Source organism: Coniophora puteana (genome assembly GCF_000271625.1).
Source record: "Coniophora puteana RWD-64-598 SS2 unplaced genomic scaffold CONPUscaffold_11, whole genome shotgun sequence".
NCBI lineage: Eukaryota > Fungi > Basidiomycota > Agaricomycetes > Boletales > Coniophoraceae > Coniophora > Coniophora puteana.
In genome coordinates, this window is record NW_006913063.1 from 1567741 (window position 1) to 1586379 (window position 18639).

Here is an 18639-nt window from a genome sequence, read left to right on the forward strand (position 1 = left end):
CTATTCATCGCCCGGTGGGACACCTCTTTTAAGTTGCAAGCGACCTCCTTGCCACGGCCCAAACCCTCCCGCATCCTCTCACCGTCCCCGCCTCGCGCATTTTCCGCGCTTCCTCTCGTCTGTCCAGCCTCATGGCCGCTCTCCCCGGACAAGAACAGCAGCTGCGGAATCAGCCGTCGTTCCTCGACCCGAACCGCAGCCACAGCGAGACAAACACGCTCGCGGATGTTGAAGTCAGAGAGAAGACCAACACCTCGGCGGACAAGGTCCTCGCTCCCGGAGACGACATTCCCGACGGTGGTGTCGTTGCATGGCTTCAGGTCTTGGGTTCTTTCTTCCTCTTCTTCAGCTCATGGTGCGTCGCCCCCGAGCCTCGTGTTTGTTCTCGGGTGGGAATAGAAAACCTAACAAATGTTTTTGGAATGATACAGGGGGATCTGCAACACTTTCGGCGCTTATCAGACCTACTACGAGACCAATCTTCTCGCGTCGCAGAGCGCCAGCGACATCGCGTGGATCGGCTCGCTCCAGCCTTGTCTGACCATGATCGTCGGGGTCCTCACAGGCCCTATCTTCGACATGGGCTATTTCACAACGCTCGTCTCAACAGGCACCGTACTTGTCGTGTTTGGTATCATGATGACGAGTATCTCAACCGAGTACTATCAAGTCTTCCTCGCTCAGGGAGTTGCCTTTGGTATTGGTTCTGGTTGTCTTTTTGTTCCTTCCGTCGCAATTCTGGCCACCTACTTCAAGAGGTGGAGAAGTTTCGCTGTGGGAGTGGCAGCCAGTGGAAGCAGTATCGGTAAGCCGACAATCTAAACTCACATGATTTCTCTGCAACTCACCTCATGTCTCCAAGGTGGTGTTATTTATCCGGCCGTATTTCGGCAACTACTGGCTCAGGTAGGCTTTGCATGGGCGACGCGAGCAATCGGCTTCATCGCCCTCGGTACTCTCGCCATATCGCTTGCCGTCATGCGCCAGCGCGTCACGCCCGCCGCCCGCCGCAGACTCATCGACCTTCCTGCCTTCAAATATCCCCCCTACGCCCTCTTCTGCATCGGCGCTTTCATCGCCTTTGCCGGGATGTACATCCCCTTCTTCTACATCTCCTCGTACGCACTCACCCGCACCAACGCGGGCGACGAGCTCTCCTTCTACTTCCTCGCCATCCTCAACGCCGCCTCGAGCTTCGGCCGCGTGCTGCCGAACCTCGTCGCGGACTACATCGGCCCGCTCAACATGATGATCCCCTTCGCGTTCATCTCCGGCGTGCTCGCCTGTGGCTGGCTCGGCGTCACCAGCACGAGCGGGCTCCTCGCGTTCGCGGTCCTCTACGGCTTCTTCTCGGGCACGTACGTGTCCCTGCCCGCGAGCACGATGGCGAGCCTGACGCCCGACATGGGCCGCGTCGGCACGTGGATGGGCATGGGCTTCACGTGCGGCGGCCTCGGCGTCCTCATCGGCACGCCCGTCGCCGGCGCGCTCATCAACCTCGACACGGGCGAGTTTTGGAAGGCGCAGGTGTTATGCCTCACCCTCATCTTTGCGTCGACTGGGTTCATGGCGGCCTCGAGGGTTGCCAAGGCTGGTTGGGGTCTGCAATGGGCATAGACGTTTACTCTTTCTTTTTGTTTTCCGTATATCCGTTGCCTTTTTCCCGTTACTTCGCCATAGAAAAGCTGTCGTAGCTTAACCTGCGCGGCGAGTTTGTGTACTGGTCTGTTGTCGATGTTTCCTCACATTCATTGGAGTCGCATAGGATAGATACATAGATACTGAGCCTTTGGACTCGTTAATATCCTGGCTAGCTTGGGACCACTGTATTTTTACGCTTGTAGTTACTTACATCCTCACTTCCTTCCTGCTTCGATAGCATAGTAAATATCTGTCTGCACATATCTTGTCACACTGAACATATATCCGCAATACGGTATAGAGTATATCGAGCTGTCTGATCGACTTCCTTCTGGTGGTTTTTGGAGCGTGATGTTTGTCAGGGTAGTGATCAGCACCAGGTCGGAAAAGTATCCTGAGAGATGATATCTGTTCCCTTACACCCAAGGGCTTGGAGTCTAGGCACATCTATGATACAAAAGATCCTGTAAGATCCTAGTCTTAGATATATGATCATATTCTAGCTTTCGTGGGCACATCCGCAAACTCCCAGTCGGTATAACCCTCCGGCGTGTGGCTTCCAGGAAGGTAGAATTTGGTCCTGTCAGGCTTCGTCAAAGGAATGTCTTCCAATAGGCGTCGAGGCAGGTCGGGCTGAAGACACGGGACATGAATTTAACCAACTGACGCTAGTAAGCCCGCTGAGAACTCACGTTTGATATGTATAGTCTCCCAAAGGCGATCAGGCCGCCCTTCTCCTGGGCAGTCTTGAGTGCCTGCTCGCGAGTGTACCCGCCAGCCGTGATGTAGGGACGGTCGCCCCAGATTTCGCGGATGAAGTCGTTCGAACCGGTCCATTCTTTAACGTCCACGTTCCCGTTGACGCGCGGCTCGACGACGTGGATGTAGGAGAGGTTGCGCTTCCTGAGCTCGTTCACATAATAAGTGTAGGTAGGAATCGGATCCTTCATCCCCATGTCTGTACGTCCCATCGTCAAATCAAGCACGATGAGCACCAAGCTATCGCACTTACCTTGGAATTTGCTCCACGGGCTCAGGCGAATACCGGTTTTAGGGGCACCGATAGCATTCACGACGGCATCTACGACCTCGAGAGCAAACTTTGCTCGACTCTCGATGCTGCCACCATACTCGTCTGTGCGCGTATTGCTCACGTCCTGGAGGAACTGGTCTATGAGGTATCCGTTTGCTCCGTGGATCTCGACGCCGTCGAAGCCTGCCTTGATTGCGTTCTGCGCGGCGTTCGCATACAGCTGGACGTACTCCTTGATCTCAGGTATCGTCAGCACCCGGGGTGCTGGGAGGCCTGCTTTGGCGTAGTCCTCTAGCGGTATATCGGAGGCACCGACGAGTTCGTGCCCCTCAGATGCGAGGAACTTTGGGTCGGCTGCGCGGCCCAGTGCCCAAAGCTGGAGGTAGATATAGGAACCTTTAGCGTGTACGTTGTCCGTGATCTAAACAAGCTCTCGTGTGAGTGATAGATAAGCTCGATGTCGTTTAGTCCGCGCACCTTCTTCCATCCTTCAATCTGTGCATCGGTGTAGATGCCCGGTACATTCGCATAGCCGCCAGCAGGTGCGGCGATGAACGTCGCCTCCGTGATCAAGAGCGTACCGGGCATGCTGGCCCGCTGGGAATAGTAGGTAGCGGCTTGCGGCCCGGGGACATGATCATCATACCCGCGAAACCTTGTCAGTGGGGCGAGGACAATGCGATGCTTCAGATCAAGATCACCAACTCGAATAGGCTGGAAGAGTGCAGGGGTGCCAGTCTCGACGGTCATTGTAAAGATGAAGAGTAAATGGTGCGGGCGGAAGTGGTTTGCCTTCCCGTTCCCATCCTCGTTGGCTTATTTATGTATCGCTGAGCACGCTAGCCTGTCGTGGGTGAACGTTATCCTGGGCCTTGTTTCTGACTAATTTCTGACTAACGACAAATATTAAGTAGAATTCTCGACATTCAGCTCAAGCTGACAAACCATGGATCGATATGGCGCGGAAGAACAGATCTAGCCTAAGCTACCGGCAATCGGCTACAGCGACCGGTGGGCTATTAGGGGCAGAATCTCCACTTTTAGGCATGTACCAAGCGCAAGCAAAGGCAAGTCCCGAGCTTGGATCGCCTCGACGGTTTGTCCGCAATTTTCATCTTGCTTTTGAGGTACTATGAAATATGAGGTATGCAAACACTCCCAACTATTCGGGGGCTTGCAGCTCATTCGAGCCAGCTCTGGTGTAGTTCTTTCAGCGGCACTGGCCAGGAGGTGTGGAACCGCGATCCAGCTCCGGTACATCTGACACCCGCTAGTTAACGCCCGCGGAACAATCCGTACCAGACTCTTGGCCCAAGATAATGATATCGTTTGAAATATCAACGAAGAATCTGTGACCTTGCTCAGAGGTGCTTCGGATTATACTGCCACACACTGCCTGTCCCTCCCAGCCACTGATACCTTGATCCAAAGATCCGACATTAACGGGTAAGTTCAACATAGATCCACAACTAGCGCGCCATCTTGGCTAGCTTTGAGCGCGAGGAAAACGCCCAGCCAACATATCCAGCGCCTAGTCACCTCATTACGCATCGTCTAACGGCCACAAGTAACTAAGACAGCCTTTAGCTGATCTCTCATTGCTCCGTTTGATGGCGCATTGATGTCATCACTTCGGGGACTGACAGGGGCGTGTGAGATAAAATCATGAATTCTATGGGTGAAGCTGATGCTGAGAATAGATGAGTCAACGCGGTGTAAATGTGCGTCTTGGTTTGCCAGCTATGAATGACGGGAGCCGAAGCATTTGGACACCATGTAACAGCATAGAGTATATCCTTAAAAAGTGACGCCTTCATCACACTTCTGAGAGAAGGACTTCTCATCCACCCGTTTCGACCTTCGTATCTAGGTACAAGGTTCAAATGTCCGAGTCTCTGATATCAACCGTGCAGAACTTGCAAGTTACAGGCTACGCCTACGGTGGGTGATAGACGTGATCTGGTTTAGGATAATTTCTCTTACTGTGAACCCATTAGCTGGTATTCTATCAATCACGATATATGACTATGGTGCGTCTCCGAATGCCATCCGTTCCATATTTTCCCTTGACGTCAGGCATAGCATTGTGTTTCAATCGCGAGGTTGGTGATTCCCATCTTTCACATAACCCGTTTCTAATAACTCACGCATTATTCATCAGGTCGATGTTATCTGGGTAAGAGACTTCACACTATTATTTGAGTCGAATGCACGCTTTGGTCATGACTGACAATCATGTTTTCCTTCCCAGCGTAAGAAACGCGTGTCATCAGCGGGGGTGCTTTATGTCGTTGTGAGTTTGGCTGTTGACGTGCATCTCCAAAGACTTAAATTCGTCAGCTCCGTTATGGGGGTTTGATTTGTTCCATGTAAGCAAGTTATAATTTCTGACCTGAAAAAGACTTATGCAGGGATATAAAACATTTCAGAACCGGAGCTCGTGAGTTTCTTACCAAGGATAACCGAAGTGTCGCTTATCAAGGTATCGCCCGTAGTGAATAACATGAGCATCCCATTGTCCAACATCGTGAGCCTTCTTCATTTTTCCGCCTTGGCTTCTACTCAATGATGGAAGTTTCCCTATGCACCATGATGCTTAGTTGAATGTCGCACTTCGTTGCTTTGTCCTGTATGACTGGCAACGTCGCCGGGCCCTGGCTCATCCTAACGGGTGTGTCGTATCCTTTGATATTGAGGATCATGCGTGGGCCGATTACCGAGGTCCATAGAAGCTCCAGGACGACGCTAATCACCGATAGCCCAAGAGTGGGAGTCTGTGCAAGAGACAGTGACGGTGCTTCAGTAACGTTGCCGCCGACTTGGTGATTCAGACGGCTGACCTCAGAAAGACCTTGATCTGCGTCCATTATTGCGACAAAGATCAAAGGTAAAGATGATCTATCGAGGATATCAGAGACATAAAAATCAGGACATAATATGGATGCGGCCTCACACGAGGTAAAGCATGGTGTTGTCTCTTACGAGGACAATCCATATATCATCCTTCGACCAGAGCTCAAAAGTCAGCCGCTGTTGAGTCTCCCTGAGATAGACCCAAAAGCGATGCCATGTCAAGGCAATAATGATGGTTTGGAAGAGCAAGAACCCGCATTTGACGATCGTCATGACCCAAACCGGCAAACTGAGTGAACTATACATGCATGCGTAAACCCCCGAGAAGTTAGCTTCCGTCATCGTTGAAGCTACGAGTTATGCGACGAAGCATATGCATTTCATAAGGCAACAGTCTCAGCAAATACGCCAGATGGCCACTCACTGTTCATTCCGCGAAATGCAACACCTGACACGATGGCATTCACTGACTGCTCCAGCAGAAGACAGATGGTCATGCACATCAGAGTTTTCTTGTGCCCATTTGACAGTGCGTACAGGCGCATAACCATGGCAGCTATAGGACCACAGTGTGTTCAGGTTATTGGAGTGGTACAACAACTAAAGTTGGAAACTTACATTGTACAGCAGCAAAAGGAATGAGAAACGTAACTTCACTCATTACCCAAGTCGCAAAGCCTGTGTTCAACGCCGTTATGTTTGGCCCGTTTTAACTGAGCAGGGACATCGTACATCTAGGGTCGCAACAAAACATTGGAGACGATTCCGCGACTTGGGTGGGTAAACAGTTTCATTGTTGAAGTGTTGAAGTGTACGCACGACTACAATCATACAGTTTAGGCATTATGTACTCATTGTTCGTGAAGGAGAGTTCTGAAGTTGTGGATAGTGGTACGAATGTTCGTTTATTGGGAAACCGGGAAAATGGCCAACAGTGAAGCATAAATATCGAATATAATATTAATGTAATTTATGTGCAGGATTAATTAGCTAGGTCTTAGCTAGGTCAGTGAACCACGAACTTCTTGGATGTGAAAACAGATGTGCTCTCCGCCGGCAAAACGGCGGGAGCGTGCGCTGTGTGCTTGTGAAGCCTGCTAAAGCGTCTTCGCGTCTGCGAAGACTCTCCCCCACAATAATCACACAAAAATATACGAAACCATAGATCATTTCAATATACATGTACAAACTAACGTGTTTAACGGAATTACGACAAGCCAATCTATAACAAAAAAGCCGATTGCTAGACAGATATCATGTATCATCAGTCCAAGATAAGTATGAAGATGGAGGTCGTGAGCGCGTGTGCCGATGGGGGTCATGATGCTGCAGTCAAGTACGAGGAAACAGAAAGACAGGCGTGGGGTGGTATGCAGGCGACGCGACACGAATGTCAACGAGGGGGAGAAATGGTCGCGATCATGGAAAAAAACGGCAAGGTTATCAACCGAGACGCTCATCTATGGAATTGGATATACTTCCAACGAAGCCAGTCAGTCAGTCAGTCCAGAGTCGGGTGGCACCCCGCCTATCAGAGGCAGACGATCAGTGTATACGAGCCCCGCACACGTCAATGACACGGGGCTGGATATCCGGGGTGCGCACCCACTGCCTGTCATCTATCCATCTATCCAATACCCCCTCTCCCCTCATCAGCTACGCCGATCCGCCCTCTAACACCAGCCAAAAGGACCACAGTCGTCATCAGGGTCCTTCGGGTCCTCGGGCGCCGGCTCCGGCGTAGGGTCCTCCTCGCCGCCGCACTCCGTGGGGACCTTGTACCCATCGGTGCGGATTCCTCCGCCCCAGGGGGTACGCCCGTCAACGCGCGCGTTAACACCCAGCCCGCGCTCCGCAAAGCCTTCCCAGAGCGCGCACACATTCTCGCCGCCGGTGAGCACCTCGTCCGCCTGGATGATCGCGTCGCGCGCGTCCGTGAAGCCCGGCGAGCACTTCTGCAGCTTCATGCCGTCGATGACCAGCTGCACGAGCAGCGTGTTGCCGTGCTTGGGCACGAGGCGCTGCTCGCCGTCCGCCTTGCCGCTTGCACTTGCGCGCAGGTGGGTGGGGAGGGCGGTAAGCGTGTCCGGGTGGCGGTAGAAGCCCGTCTCCTTGTCGAATGCGGTCTCGGGCAACCGGCCGTTCGCGTCAGCCTCGGGCGGGAAGAGGCCCGCGGCCCAGCCATGCTTCGTAACGAGCTTGTCCTCAACAACCCAGAGTATCTCAGCCCAAACCTCGCCGATGGCGTGGACACCCCAATAGCCGGGCTTGTCGAGCGTCTTGTACGTGCTCGGGTTCTTCGCCTTGTCGAGCGAGTAGGGGTAGTTCCGAATGCCGGTGGGGCGGTTGGCGGCCCAGGCACCCATGGCGTAGTCATTGAGACCGTCCTTGACGGGTGCCTCCGCGCGGATGGTGGTGGCGAGGAAGTCGCCCCAGCCCTCACCCATACCGCCGGACTCGCCCCAGCCGAGACAACCAGAATTGAGCGGGCCACCAGTCAAACGTGTCGACAGACCATGGGCGAGCTCGTGGACGACAATACCAGCCTCCATGTCACCATCGCGGTAGGGGTCGGCGGTGTTCCAGAGGTACATGCGGCAGCGACTATATGCATGTCAGCAAACTGATGTAGACCGCATTCAGCGATCAACTCACCCGTTCTGGCCATCGGGAGGGGTCATGAAGTTGGCATTGTTCATGCCAGAACCGTCCTGTGCGTTGGCAATGACAGCGTCGCCCTCACGACCACCGCGGCCGAAGTTATACTGCTGGAAATTACCGGACACCTCGTCGAAGCCGTAGCGGTAGAACAGGTCATGCGCCATGTTCGCTGTGTAGAATAGCTGCGTGACGGTAGCGTCGATGTGGCCGCGGGCGTCCTCCATGCGGTCCTCAGGGGTGGCGCCGACCTTGGGGTCGTAGTCGAAGACGAAGGCACCACCCTTGGCGTCGTTGTGGTCAGGGTCCTCGGAGGGGACGGAGACCGGACGGGAGTTGTAGACCCATGCATTGCGACCCTCCCAATTCTCGTGAGCGAACACGTTGTTACCCCAGGTGGTGTTGGTCTGATGCCAGAACGGCAGACTAGGCTCGTCACCAGTAACAGCTGGATCGTTCTTGTAGGGGAGGGCGTGCCAGCCGGCGGGAGAAGCCAGTGTGTCAACGCGCTCAACTTGGATGCTGCGGAGATCACCCTTGGTCTTGACCTTGGTCTCGGCCTCTTCGGGGTCGTTGATGCCCCAGGGGAACACCTTGTACGTCGCCAAGGGGACTTCAGGAGGCTGATCAGGTTTGGGGACGGGGGCAATCTTGTCCAAGTGGGAGTGACGGAGGGCATCACGGAAGGCCTCAGCACCACCCTCGAGGAGCTGCTCAACAGCAAGGGCACCCTCAATGGCGTCCTCAACAACGTGCTCGACAACCTCCTCGACCATGTGCTCGAGAGCGCCGAGCTCAGCCGCCATCTCGGCGCTGATGAACGCCTCGGGTCCAAGACCCGCGATGGGGATCGTAGGGAAGCTGGGACGACCAACACCCTTGACGCGGGCGTTCAGTTCACCAGGCGGGAAAATGGGCCGGGGGCGGCGGGCCGGGTTGGACTGGTGGCTGTGCGTCGGAGCATCGGAAGCCCAGTCGACGACGGAAACGATCCGATGGGGAGCAGCGGTGGATACGTAAGCCTCATACCAGTTGTCCTGCATCTCGACCTCGAACTAAATAGCGCAATGAGTATACGGCAAGGAGTCGGTGGCTGGAAACACTTACGCGGTGAACGAGCTCAACACCAACACCACCCTTGCCGTCAGGAATCTGCACGTAGACGACGCGGGCCTTGACGTCGCTGACGGAGCCAGGAGCACCGCCAATGAGAAGCGTGTCTTTGTCCTCAGGGTTGACATGAGCCGTCAGCTCGTTGAGGTGAGCGTGCGGGTCATTGCGGAGGGAAGAAGCGAGGCCGCTGTCGGGAGTAGCATGAGCGAGGAAGGCAAGAAGCGCCGACTGAGCGGATGCCTCCGAGTCAGTAGCAAGCGGCGGGTGGAAGAGGGAACCACAGTTGGAGTCGTGCAGGTGGGCGAGGTCCTCGAGCGCCGGGGCACTTGGGCGGCTGCTGCCCAAAACAGTCTGAGACTGTGCCTGGGCAAAGCTGTGCTCCTCCAAAGCGCCACCAAGGTATGCGCAGTACTCCCGGTGAGGGTCAGCGGCGAGGCCGCTATCAGAGTAAGGGGCTGGGGCTGGGCCGTTGAAGAAGGAGTTGCCGAAGGAAATGATCCGGCCGTTGTGGACGTTCAGGTTCATGTGGCCGTCTGCGACGGGGATGCCGTTGAGAAGCTGGTCAACATAGACGTGGGTGATTCCGGTGCGCTTGTCGGTGTACGAGTCCTTGCGGACGGTGTACGATGAGCCCTCGGCTGCTGCCTTGGGGAAGCGGGAATCAAGGAAGGCATGAGCGGCTGCGTATGGGCAGGCAGGAGCGTCCGACACCGAGCGGGCAGCAAGGTGGGAGGAAGCAGAGCTAGTGCTGAAACTGGCGTGGGGGAGGTTGGGGCCCCAGGAGAGGGACTTGCGATGTGCCTCGACGCCTCCGGCGACCAAGAGAGCAGCGAGAACCCAGGAAGTCGATAAGCCTCTCATGGTATGTAGTGAATAGGTATTAGGACTCCTCTCGGTGAAGGGAAGAGGAGAGGAAGGAGAGGTGGTGGGGGTGGAAAAGAGGGAAAGTTGGTTGTCGGACGAACTGACTCACGTCGTCGTCTTCCAGGAGTGGTTCACTGTTGACCAATACGGCCGCGTCTTATACTACCCCACACGCTGACATAATCCCGCTTTATCCCATTTTGGGGTCCAGATAAGCTGTTTCCCACGTGGCATCCCCTCCACGCCAGAGCTGCGTTTTTTCAGCTCGCGTGCCTCGTCCTGCCTCTTCACCAGCGCTGTCCAACACTGTCAGATGCAGTCATGCTCACTGGAACTACTACGGAACATTCGATGGGCACGATAGAAGCTGAAAGCTCTCCTGTAAACGCATTGATGGATGCGATACCGTGGGGTTGGTCTGAATATAAACGCGTTTCACGGTGACCCTGACACGACGCGTCCCCAAATTGTCCCTTCCGCTCCCTCCCGATGCTGTACGTACGTAACGCGTACTGCTTCTCCTTTACCCCTTGGTCTTGCACCCGGCGGCACCAGACGACCTTCAAATAGCTCTCGCGTTGCCTTTGTCCCAAAGTCTCAATCATAAGTCTTTGAAGGCTGTATCTCTGTCGCCAAATCTCGCAACGTGTTATGCTTGTGTCGCAATTGCTGTTTTTATATCGCACGCTGCGCCCCGGACCGTCAATTTGCCCTCGCAACTCAGGGCACCAGAACATTTGAATTTGTACTCAGACGACCACCATCGCTCTTTTTCGTGGCTTTGCGCTCAGAGATCCTGTTCTTGTCATGTGGGCTGCAATCCAGCAGGACTCAGTACTCAATACTGCTGCGAATGGCTACCCCCCATCAGTCCATACACACAATTCCTCACGTATCCCAAAGCCGGTTCCACCTTTCTCTCGAAATACCGCAAAATCTCAGATAATCTTGTTCCGCTATCCATTCGCCGATAAGCTTTACGCCACGTGCGCTTTGCAAATAACTCGCCGCCGCCAACGACGAGGCTAATCTTCATAGAATTTCACTTGGGAATGTCAATATCTCAATCTCGATCATACAGATCTCTAGCTGCGCCTCGTCACACTCGGCCGAATGCCGTATTTCAACGTATGACGCAGTCTTTCGTTGAACAAACGCGTCTTGGGCGATCGTTCAGAGTAAGCACTCCATCTCAACGATCCAACTACATTGTGTCATGTTCATCGCCAAACACTCCCCTCAATCCCTACCAGAGGGTCGCGGAAACGTCGCGAGCCTCTGCTATCTTATCATGGGCACGAGGGCGAACGTACTGGGGACGACGGGGTTTGTATTCGCGAAGCGTCCTCAAGCTCGCCTCACCGAGCTCTCCTCACCGAAGTGAGTACTGGACATGTCTACGCACTTGCAATCCGGATAGTGCCTCACCGGCGCAAGCATTGCGATGCAATAACAAAAAAGGCCTACGATAGGCGGAAACACATAAACTCCTGTGCATGTATGTGTCTATGATGTCAGGTATTACTTAATGATACAGCAATGCAGAAAAAAAACTCGTGTATATGTACACAATCCATACCCTCGTCACGTCGTAGCAAGTTCATGAATCGCTCCTCGCGCGACGGGTACAACACCACGCACGAGAGCGGGGTAGTTGGCAGAAGCAAGCAAGTGAACCCAACCCCATCTAACACCCGCAGCCGCCCGACCCAGCGTCCTGCGATGCGCCGCCACGCGCGTCCAGGTCAATCGTCCCGGGCATATCGCCGTTGCGCTGGTTGGCGCTCTGGCCGGATGAAGAGCCGACGGGCGCCCAGAGCTCTGGCGTATCGAGTATGTGGCGGACGACATCCTCGAACGTCTCGCGCACGCCGACCGCGGTTTTGGCACTCGCCTCGAGGAAGAGAGCGTCCTGGCGCTCCGCGAATGCGGCGCCTTCGGAGGTCGGGACTTGGCGTGAGTTCTCCTATTGCGGGAGGATGCGGCGAAGGGAGAACATCAGGAAGGGATACAGAGATCCGGGCCGGTTTAAGGTGTGTGAAGAGGGGTTAAACACCAAAGGATAGGCACGAAGGGAGAGACGTTTTGAGTAGGCGTGTTAAGATGTATGCGTGTGTACGTACCTTGTCGAGCTTGTTGCCTACAATGATCCTGACGACTGTTGGTGAGACATACGTCTCAATCTCCGAGAACCACCTAGGCAACGCTTCGAACGTCTCGCGATTGGAGACATCGTACACTGTGATTTCGCGTGTTCAAAATGGGCAAGTTCATGCATGATCCCCAATGTTGAGAATACACACCAAGGATGATGCCTTGCGCTCCACGGTAGTATGACGACGTTATCGTACGGAAGCGCTCCTGACCGGCCGTATCCTGCATGGCCGTTACTTAGTAGAGCATATGCCAATGCATAGGGCAGACTTACCCAAATGCTAAGCTTGACCTTCCGCCCGTTCACCTCCATCTTGTGTACCTGCGATACGCTCAGCACTCCACCACCGCCAAAGCAGCTGCATGTCACAGCCCACTGCGAACGGCACATACCCGGAAATCAACACCAATAGTTGCGGTGGCCTCATCCTCAGGGAGCCACTGCTCATCCGAGAAACGGAGGAGGAGACTGCTCTTCCCGACAGAGGCGTTCCCAATCAAGAGAAGCTTCACGTTCACTGGGGCTGGAGCGCTTGATTTCGAGGCCTTCTTATCTGTCGGAGGCATTGTGTGGGGTCCTGAGCGCACCGAATGAACAGGTGGGGGTACTTCGAAGGCGTTTCAGCAATGTACTCGAGGGATGAGAACGATACGCGCGGGCGAGAGGATGGGGGATGAATGCAAAGAGCGTGAGGGGGATGTGCTATGTACCACAAGGCCAACACGCGACCAGCATGGATTTGGGGGATGTGGCTGTGTTCATGTCACTCAGCTTGGAACCGTCCACTCAACATCGCCAACGACAACATCATATTTAAGGCCATAATGTGGCGGAATGGATGAGCCATTGCAGGTTGTGGTACAGCTCTCCAGAGCTTGATATTATACAGTACGTTTCTACCTCATACAGCCCAATACACTGTCACCTTTGCACTTTCCGCAATGCATCTCCACCCGCCAAACCGCGCATGCATCCACAGCACGAGCCGGTCGCCGCACTCCAGACTCCTCACAAGCTGCCCATCCATGGATCGCCATCCTCTGCCCTGCTCATTTGCTACCATTGCTTCTAGCGAGCCTTCCTCAACTGTATCCTGCCAGTCCCAGACAATGACATGACGCGTGAACTCCCTTTTCGCGTGGACGTTCCGTTGCAAGTGTGTATCCTTGGGATGAAGTCCATGCTCAACCTGGTCTGCGACCCCGCCAGAGTCTGATTCTGAGGCACGCTCGACGGACACATCGAACCACGTCCATGAATGCGCGTAGGTCTTGTGGTACGCCCGATCGCTCGACCAGCCCTGATCCCGGCTCAAGAGCTCGAACACAATCCGTCTGCATGGATGTTGGCCTCTTCGCGGGTATTCTTCTTCATTAGAGCCTCTAGGTGGCCGATGGATCGGATATTGGCCTGCAGACGCAACATGGCTACCTTCGGTCTTGGGGTACGCGAGGGGTAGTGTACGCAGGTAGACCTTGTCCTCAACATCATCCCCGCCAGAGACGACGTCTATTTCCTTGACCTCGACAGTGCTGTGTGGCCAGTAGGCACCGTGGTCGAGGATGACGTCAATAATCTCCACAGGCAGCGAGGCTGGCGATGATGATAGGAGCAGACGGACAGCGAAGACATCTGAGATCGTTGGCTCGTGGTTTCCTTCGGATGTCAGTTGGTCGACTTTAGACGAGCTGATGCCCATGGCTGCTAATGCTCAGCTCTGAAGTGAGAATACAATGGGGTGGTGATGGTAGTCGGATGGTGAGTGGGTTAGCGTGGCAGGTATGACGTGCCACCGTCCAGGAAACGTGTTACACCCTGCGGCTGCGGATGAATGGGATGAGTGCCTGAACTGGCTCGCCGACTTAGTCGACGACTGGGTAAGCCCCTGCCTTTCCATCCCCTCTACGGCACAAATGATGTTTCATGCCCACCCAGCGACGACGAATGAGATTGTCAAGAGATTGTGACACTGAACCTGTGGCTGTGCGTGCGATTTCGGGCTGTCCGAAAACGTGAAGCACATCCGGTTGCGGGTGCTATGTCTTCCTGCAGACATCTACTTGAAAAACTCTAAGCTCACCTTCCCTCCTCCGTAGGTAGCGAATTTGGGGAGACTAATGATACTATGGAGCTCCAGACTGTATTTATCCGTGGCGACGACAATACTACTACGTCAACTTGATCTCGAACTTCTTGATCCTCGCCTTATCCTTCGGTCCAACTCCGAGGCACTTTGGATATAACGCTGTCAAGCAGTGACAGGTAAGGCGGATATAAATACAGCACGGACATGAGAGTCACAGCTCATAACTTCTCATCTACGCGCATGCGAGAATCTGGGTCTTAGGTTCATCTTGATTCGAACGTGATTTTCCCAAGGTACGTGTTGAGAGTCGCCAGGCGAAACCCGTGCTCAACGTTCTTCCTAGAGCAGATTCCCTTTACCGGAACAATGAGCTGGTCAGTTATGATGTCAGCTCAGCAGAAGCTGGGATCTAACGACACGCCAGCATTGGTTTGATCTCTGCTACCTGAATCTTGACCGAAAATTGACGTTTCATACTGTTCCCGCCTCAGACGGGACCCTCTTTCAGGATAGTACGCCAACCCTCGGCATCTTTTCTTTGATCATAGGTGATGCAGGGAGCGTATCCAAAGATCATTCCTTGTTCTCTTACGCCTTTAAACGGTCCGCAATCTTTCCGGGTATACAGGATGCTAAAAATACGGTTCATATAAGGCTTTGTGGAATGCGACCGTCACTCGAACCATACCATCTTCTGCCACATCTTCTCGCTCGACCAAGGCCTTCATTCCTGCTCGACACCATATGGCCGATGCTGAGGTTGCGTTCGTGTGGTCTTTGCAAACTATAAGCTATGCTCAGGGTAAGTAAAGTAACTTCATGCTTCGAGCATCTCTTCAATGCCATATACACACTAGTGGCGCTGCTTGCTCTTGCTTCTTATGACTATAGTGAGTGTTTTCGGATGCGCATACAGCTCTCACGTCTCCATCATTGATACAACTCGTAGTCCTGTGTTTGAGCCGAGAGGTACGATTCTCGACTTTACACACATTCGACGTCCCTGACCCCGCCGCCAGATTGAATATATATGGGTAAGTTTAATCGACAAATTTACTCAACGCGTCTAGTTATACACCATTCTCGCGCAAGCGAAAAAGGCTTGTCTTTTCTGCAACCCTTGTATACAGTGCGGTAAGCATATATCCTCGAACCTCATAGCGTTGACTGACCCAAACAAGCTTCGTTATGGAGGTCTACTGTTTGCAATGTGAGACAAACCTCTATCATTGACACGCAAAACGCGAAACGCAATCTAACGCCATGGCTAAATACACAGATTTACGGCTAGTAGGTTTCATACCACACGAAATATTATTCAATTATAAGCTCATTGATGCAACAGTGACCGACCTCAGTATCCATGTGTCACCGACTGTAAGCCGCTTTTAGGTTTGGAAGACGTTGCTCTTAATATAACAAAATCATGCGCCATGGATACGTATCCATAGGGGTGAGTGTTACCTACGACAACACTTCTTCATTCTCTCATTTCACCTCTGTCATGTAATGACCCTAGCTGTAGGTCTTTCCCCCTTCTTCTCTCATACCACAGGAGTGTGCTAATGATATACGACATGATATCAAGGTTATGCACTCTGGGCCTTGATCGAGATTACATGCATCATCCCTGTTTCGGCATTACAATGTAAGCATTTATAATACGATTCATCATTCATGGAAGGTTGTAACAATCCACAGATTCGATGATCACGCGTCTTTACGCGTTATACGATGGAAGTAAGAGGCTTTTGACTTTTATGGTCGCTTGCTTTGTGGCGGAGCAAGTGGTCAATGTGACTATCTTAGCGATAAATTTCCGCAACATCCACAGTAAGATGTATGAGCATTGCTAAGGATCCCTAAGACTGACGGCGAGATTCCCCAACACCCTGCTTTTAGCAAGTACTTTCATGGAGATGAACATACTGGGATACAGCACGTGTCTAATCAGTTCAAGCGCTCTACCTTCATGGCTTATGGCGACCACAAATTCTATTTTCTTACTCTTCCAAACTATTGTCATTGTATTGACGTTGTATCGCTTCACCATTCGCCTGAAAGATACTAATCAACGGCTGTCCTGGGAGCTCTTGTGTAAAGACGATATCTGGGTGATCCTTGTCCGAGATAACATCATGTTCTACCTTGTGTAAGTAACTATGGCCTTCATCCCTCCAATTACGGACTGATGAGGCTCAAGGTCGACCTTTCCCTTGGTTTTTGACACCATTCTACTCGTTGATTCATACCTTCCCGAGGTAAGTTTCATTCTGTAAGACATTATCTTGCGAGACAGCACTGACAAGTTTCAAGGTCCCATCGCTTGGCATATATGTGATCGTCATCACTTTGCAGACACTTTGGATCTCTATCATCGGACCTCACATAATTTTAAATGTCAAAAGTTATAAAGCTTCCGCGAGGATGAGCGGAGCAACGCTGCCATTTAGGAGTGGGCAGAGAAATTGCGATGTCGAACTACATGTTATAATACATACGGAAGTTGCGACGAGTAAATAAGAGTACATTATGTCTTATCCTGAAAGTTTCTACCCAGAAAGAAGTGTGATCAAGAGTCTGAGGTTAATGTCATAGCATGCTCGTGGTTAGCCTGGGTGAGTGCCTCGCAGCTCCGGAACCGAGCCATCAGGGCTTCAGCAAATAGTAATACTAGAGCGCTGACCGGTGAAAGATTGCTGTCTTATTAAATACTCTGTGAATTTAATATATCAATGCGAACCTAATCTCGTGAATGTTAGTCGCCATTAGTAAATCCAGCGTGAATATCTTACCTCGGCCAAAGGAAGTTCTGAGGTAGCATTTGTTGGGAAGATATGTATGCGAGTAGTATCTTTGCACCACATCATACGTGTGTTTATCCTAGTTAGAAATGGATGCACTCAATACATTGTGATATGAGGTAGTGAGAGCTTACGCAGCGAGGAGACAGTTAGCTTGAACTGCATACATCAAACATCAATATTGAGCTTGACACTGTCATACACGTACTCACCGCCACCAACAATGGTAAATGGACCTAGCCACAGAGCCTCGGTTTGCCTATAACCGAGAACCTGAGAAGTCTTAGCTCTTAACCGGATATAACGTGGCGGGATATATCAACTTACAAATACTAGCTCAGCGATGCGACAAATACTATATTCACATAAGATTTCAGTTTGAGGGACGAGCAAACCAAAACGTGTTACCTTGGCGGCAGGCCAATCTCTGGTGCAATTGGTTTCAGTAACGAGATAAAATCCGACGCACCGTAAACTTACCGAACGTCCACATAATCAGCTTATCAATCCGTCTTGCAGTACCACGAAGCGCCCACGTCTTTGACCTGCGCAGGTACCAAGCGGTGCCACCGGTGATGAACAACGAGCCGGCTATGTCACATCCGTCAATAACCATGATTGTCCAGATGCCACCGTGCCACTCGTCCCCAGACGATAGTGATCCATACACCAACGACCCGTAGGCTGTGTAGAGATTCAATGCTGTGGATGTGGCTGTAGTGATTGCAATGATGGCAGGAAGCACGAGGGAATGGGACAGTCTCCAAAGGCGATATGCGTAAAACCCCTCAAAGATCATATCTCTCAGAGGCTGGTGATGAGGAATAGTTATCAACGCATACCTGTATGAGGATGTTCAATGTTGCTGTCAAAATGACAACTGCATTGAGTTGGGGCCGTACGAGTGTGAACATGATAGTCAACATCCAAAGCGACCATGCATTGCAGAAGAAGTAGAGGATATCAACCACACTGCAAGGGACGTGTGTTAGTCTACCAAGCCATTCCGTCGGGGAAAAACAACTACATTACACAGGCTACCTAAGGGCCATTCACATGTGAATGGAGGTGTAAGTTTGATTGAAACAACGAGAATGTGTCGTACAAAGGCCCTCTTTAAGCGCGAGTCATTCTCGACATTGCAGTAATAGAAGTATCCTTGAAGTATAACGGACCCAAGGAGAATGGCGCTGGCCAGTGTCCCGACTTCCAGAGGACCGTTAATGGTAGAGATTTGTGCGCCAAGCGTAGACATAGGTCAGGGTCGGGTCTATAGAATACAACACTGTTGGACTCCCATTCAATCATCTTCAACTTATATACGGGCGCATACCTGTGAAGTAGATAACTCCGTGCACGGCAGCTAGCGATGGAATCATAAATGCAGAGTAATAGTACTCTGGTCCTTAGTCAAGCCTATCCGCGGAATTTG

At 52.4% G+C, this 18639-nt stretch overlaps 7 protein-coding genes across 7 annotated transcripts; 1 reads left to right on the top strand and 6 right to left on the bottom strand.

Moving 5' to 3' along the window:
* Positions 1 to 69: 69 nt before the first annotated feature.
* On the bottom strand, positions 70 to 3454 carry CONPUDRAFT_128981 (NADH:flavin oxidoreductase/NADH oxidase). Its single transcript, XM_007774063.1, has 6 exons — positions 3152 to 3454; positions 2654 to 3095; positions 2334 to 2599; positions 863 to 2274; positions 432 to 805; positions 70 to 355 (listed from the first exon to the last, which is right to left on the bottom strand). The coding sequence occupies exons 1-4, from the start codon at positions 3422 to 3424 to the stop codon at positions 2134 to 2136; spliced, it is 1122 nt and encodes a 373-aa protein (XP_007772253.1). The 5' UTR covers positions 3425 to 3454; the 3' UTR covers positions 70 to 355; positions 432 to 805; positions 863 to 2133.
* Positions 3455 to 5232: 1778 nt separating this feature from the next.
* Positions 5233 to 6188, bottom strand: CONPUDRAFT_75714 (uncharacterized protein; the record flags this gene model as incomplete). Its single annotated transcript, XM_007773717.1, has 4 exons — positions 5233 to 5572; positions 5628 to 5877; positions 5952 to 6083; positions 6146 to 6188. The coding sequence occupies 4 exons, from the start codon at positions 6186 to 6188 to the stop codon at positions 5233 to 5235; spliced, it is 765 nt and encodes a 254-aa protein (XP_007771907.1).
* A 1012-nt stretch (positions 6189 to 7200) lies between these two features.
* Positions 7201 to 10159, bottom strand: CONPUDRAFT_92256 (uncharacterized protein; the record flags this gene model as incomplete). Its single annotated transcript, XM_007774064.1, has 3 exons — positions 7201 to 8131; positions 8183 to 9240; positions 9293 to 10159. 3 exons carry the CDS (start codon positions 10157 to 10159, stop codon positions 7201 to 7203), a joined length of 2856 nt encoding a protein of 951 aa, XP_007772254.1.
* Positions 10160 to 11849: 1690 nt separating this feature from the next.
* On the bottom strand, positions 11850 to 12883 carry CONPUDRAFT_92257 (ras-domain-containing protein; the record flags this gene model as incomplete). The annotated part of the gene is made up of 5 exons (XM_007774065.1): positions 11850 to 12128; positions 12286 to 12401; positions 12466 to 12538; positions 12591 to 12638; positions 12710 to 12883. The coding sequence occupies 5 exons, from the start codon at positions 12881 to 12883 to the stop codon at positions 11850 to 11852; spliced, it is 690 nt and encodes a 229-aa protein (XP_007772255.1).
* A 273-nt stretch (positions 12884 to 13156) lies between these two features.
* On the bottom strand, positions 13157 to 14057 carry CONPUDRAFT_109281 (uncharacterized protein). Its single transcript, XM_007774066.1, has one exon. It carries the CDS (start codon positions 14014 to 14016, stop codon positions 13219 to 13221), a length of 798 nt encoding a protein of 265 aa, XP_007772256.1. The 5' UTR covers positions 14017 to 14057; the 3' UTR covers positions 13157 to 13218.
* Positions 14058 to 15147: 1090 nt separating this feature from the next.
* CONPUDRAFT_75717 (uncharacterized protein) lies at positions 15148 to 16856 on the top strand (the record flags this gene model as incomplete). Its single annotated transcript, XM_007773718.1, has 11 exons — positions 15148 to 15205; positions 15261 to 15293; positions 15320 to 15437; positions 15474 to 15537; positions 15733 to 15780; positions 15855 to 15856; positions 15929 to 15960; positions 15992 to 16051; positions 16105 to 16236; positions 16468 to 16555; positions 16820 to 16856. 11 exons carry the CDS (start codon positions 15148 to 15150, stop codon positions 16854 to 16856), a joined length of 672 nt encoding a protein of 223 aa, XP_007771908.1.
* A 315-nt stretch (positions 16857 to 17171) lies between these two features.
* Positions 17172 to 18462, bottom strand: CONPUDRAFT_75718 (uncharacterized protein; the record flags this gene model as incomplete). Its single annotated transcript, XM_007773719.1, has 8 exons — positions 17172 to 17286; positions 17342 to 17366; positions 17420 to 17480; positions 17535 to 17562; positions 17616 to 17634; positions 17688 to 18018; positions 18050 to 18200; positions 18383 to 18462. 8 exons carry the CDS (start codon positions 18460 to 18462, stop codon positions 17172 to 17174), a joined length of 810 nt encoding a protein of 269 aa, XP_007771909.1.
* Between the last annotated feature and the right edge of the window lie 177 nt (positions 18463 to 18639).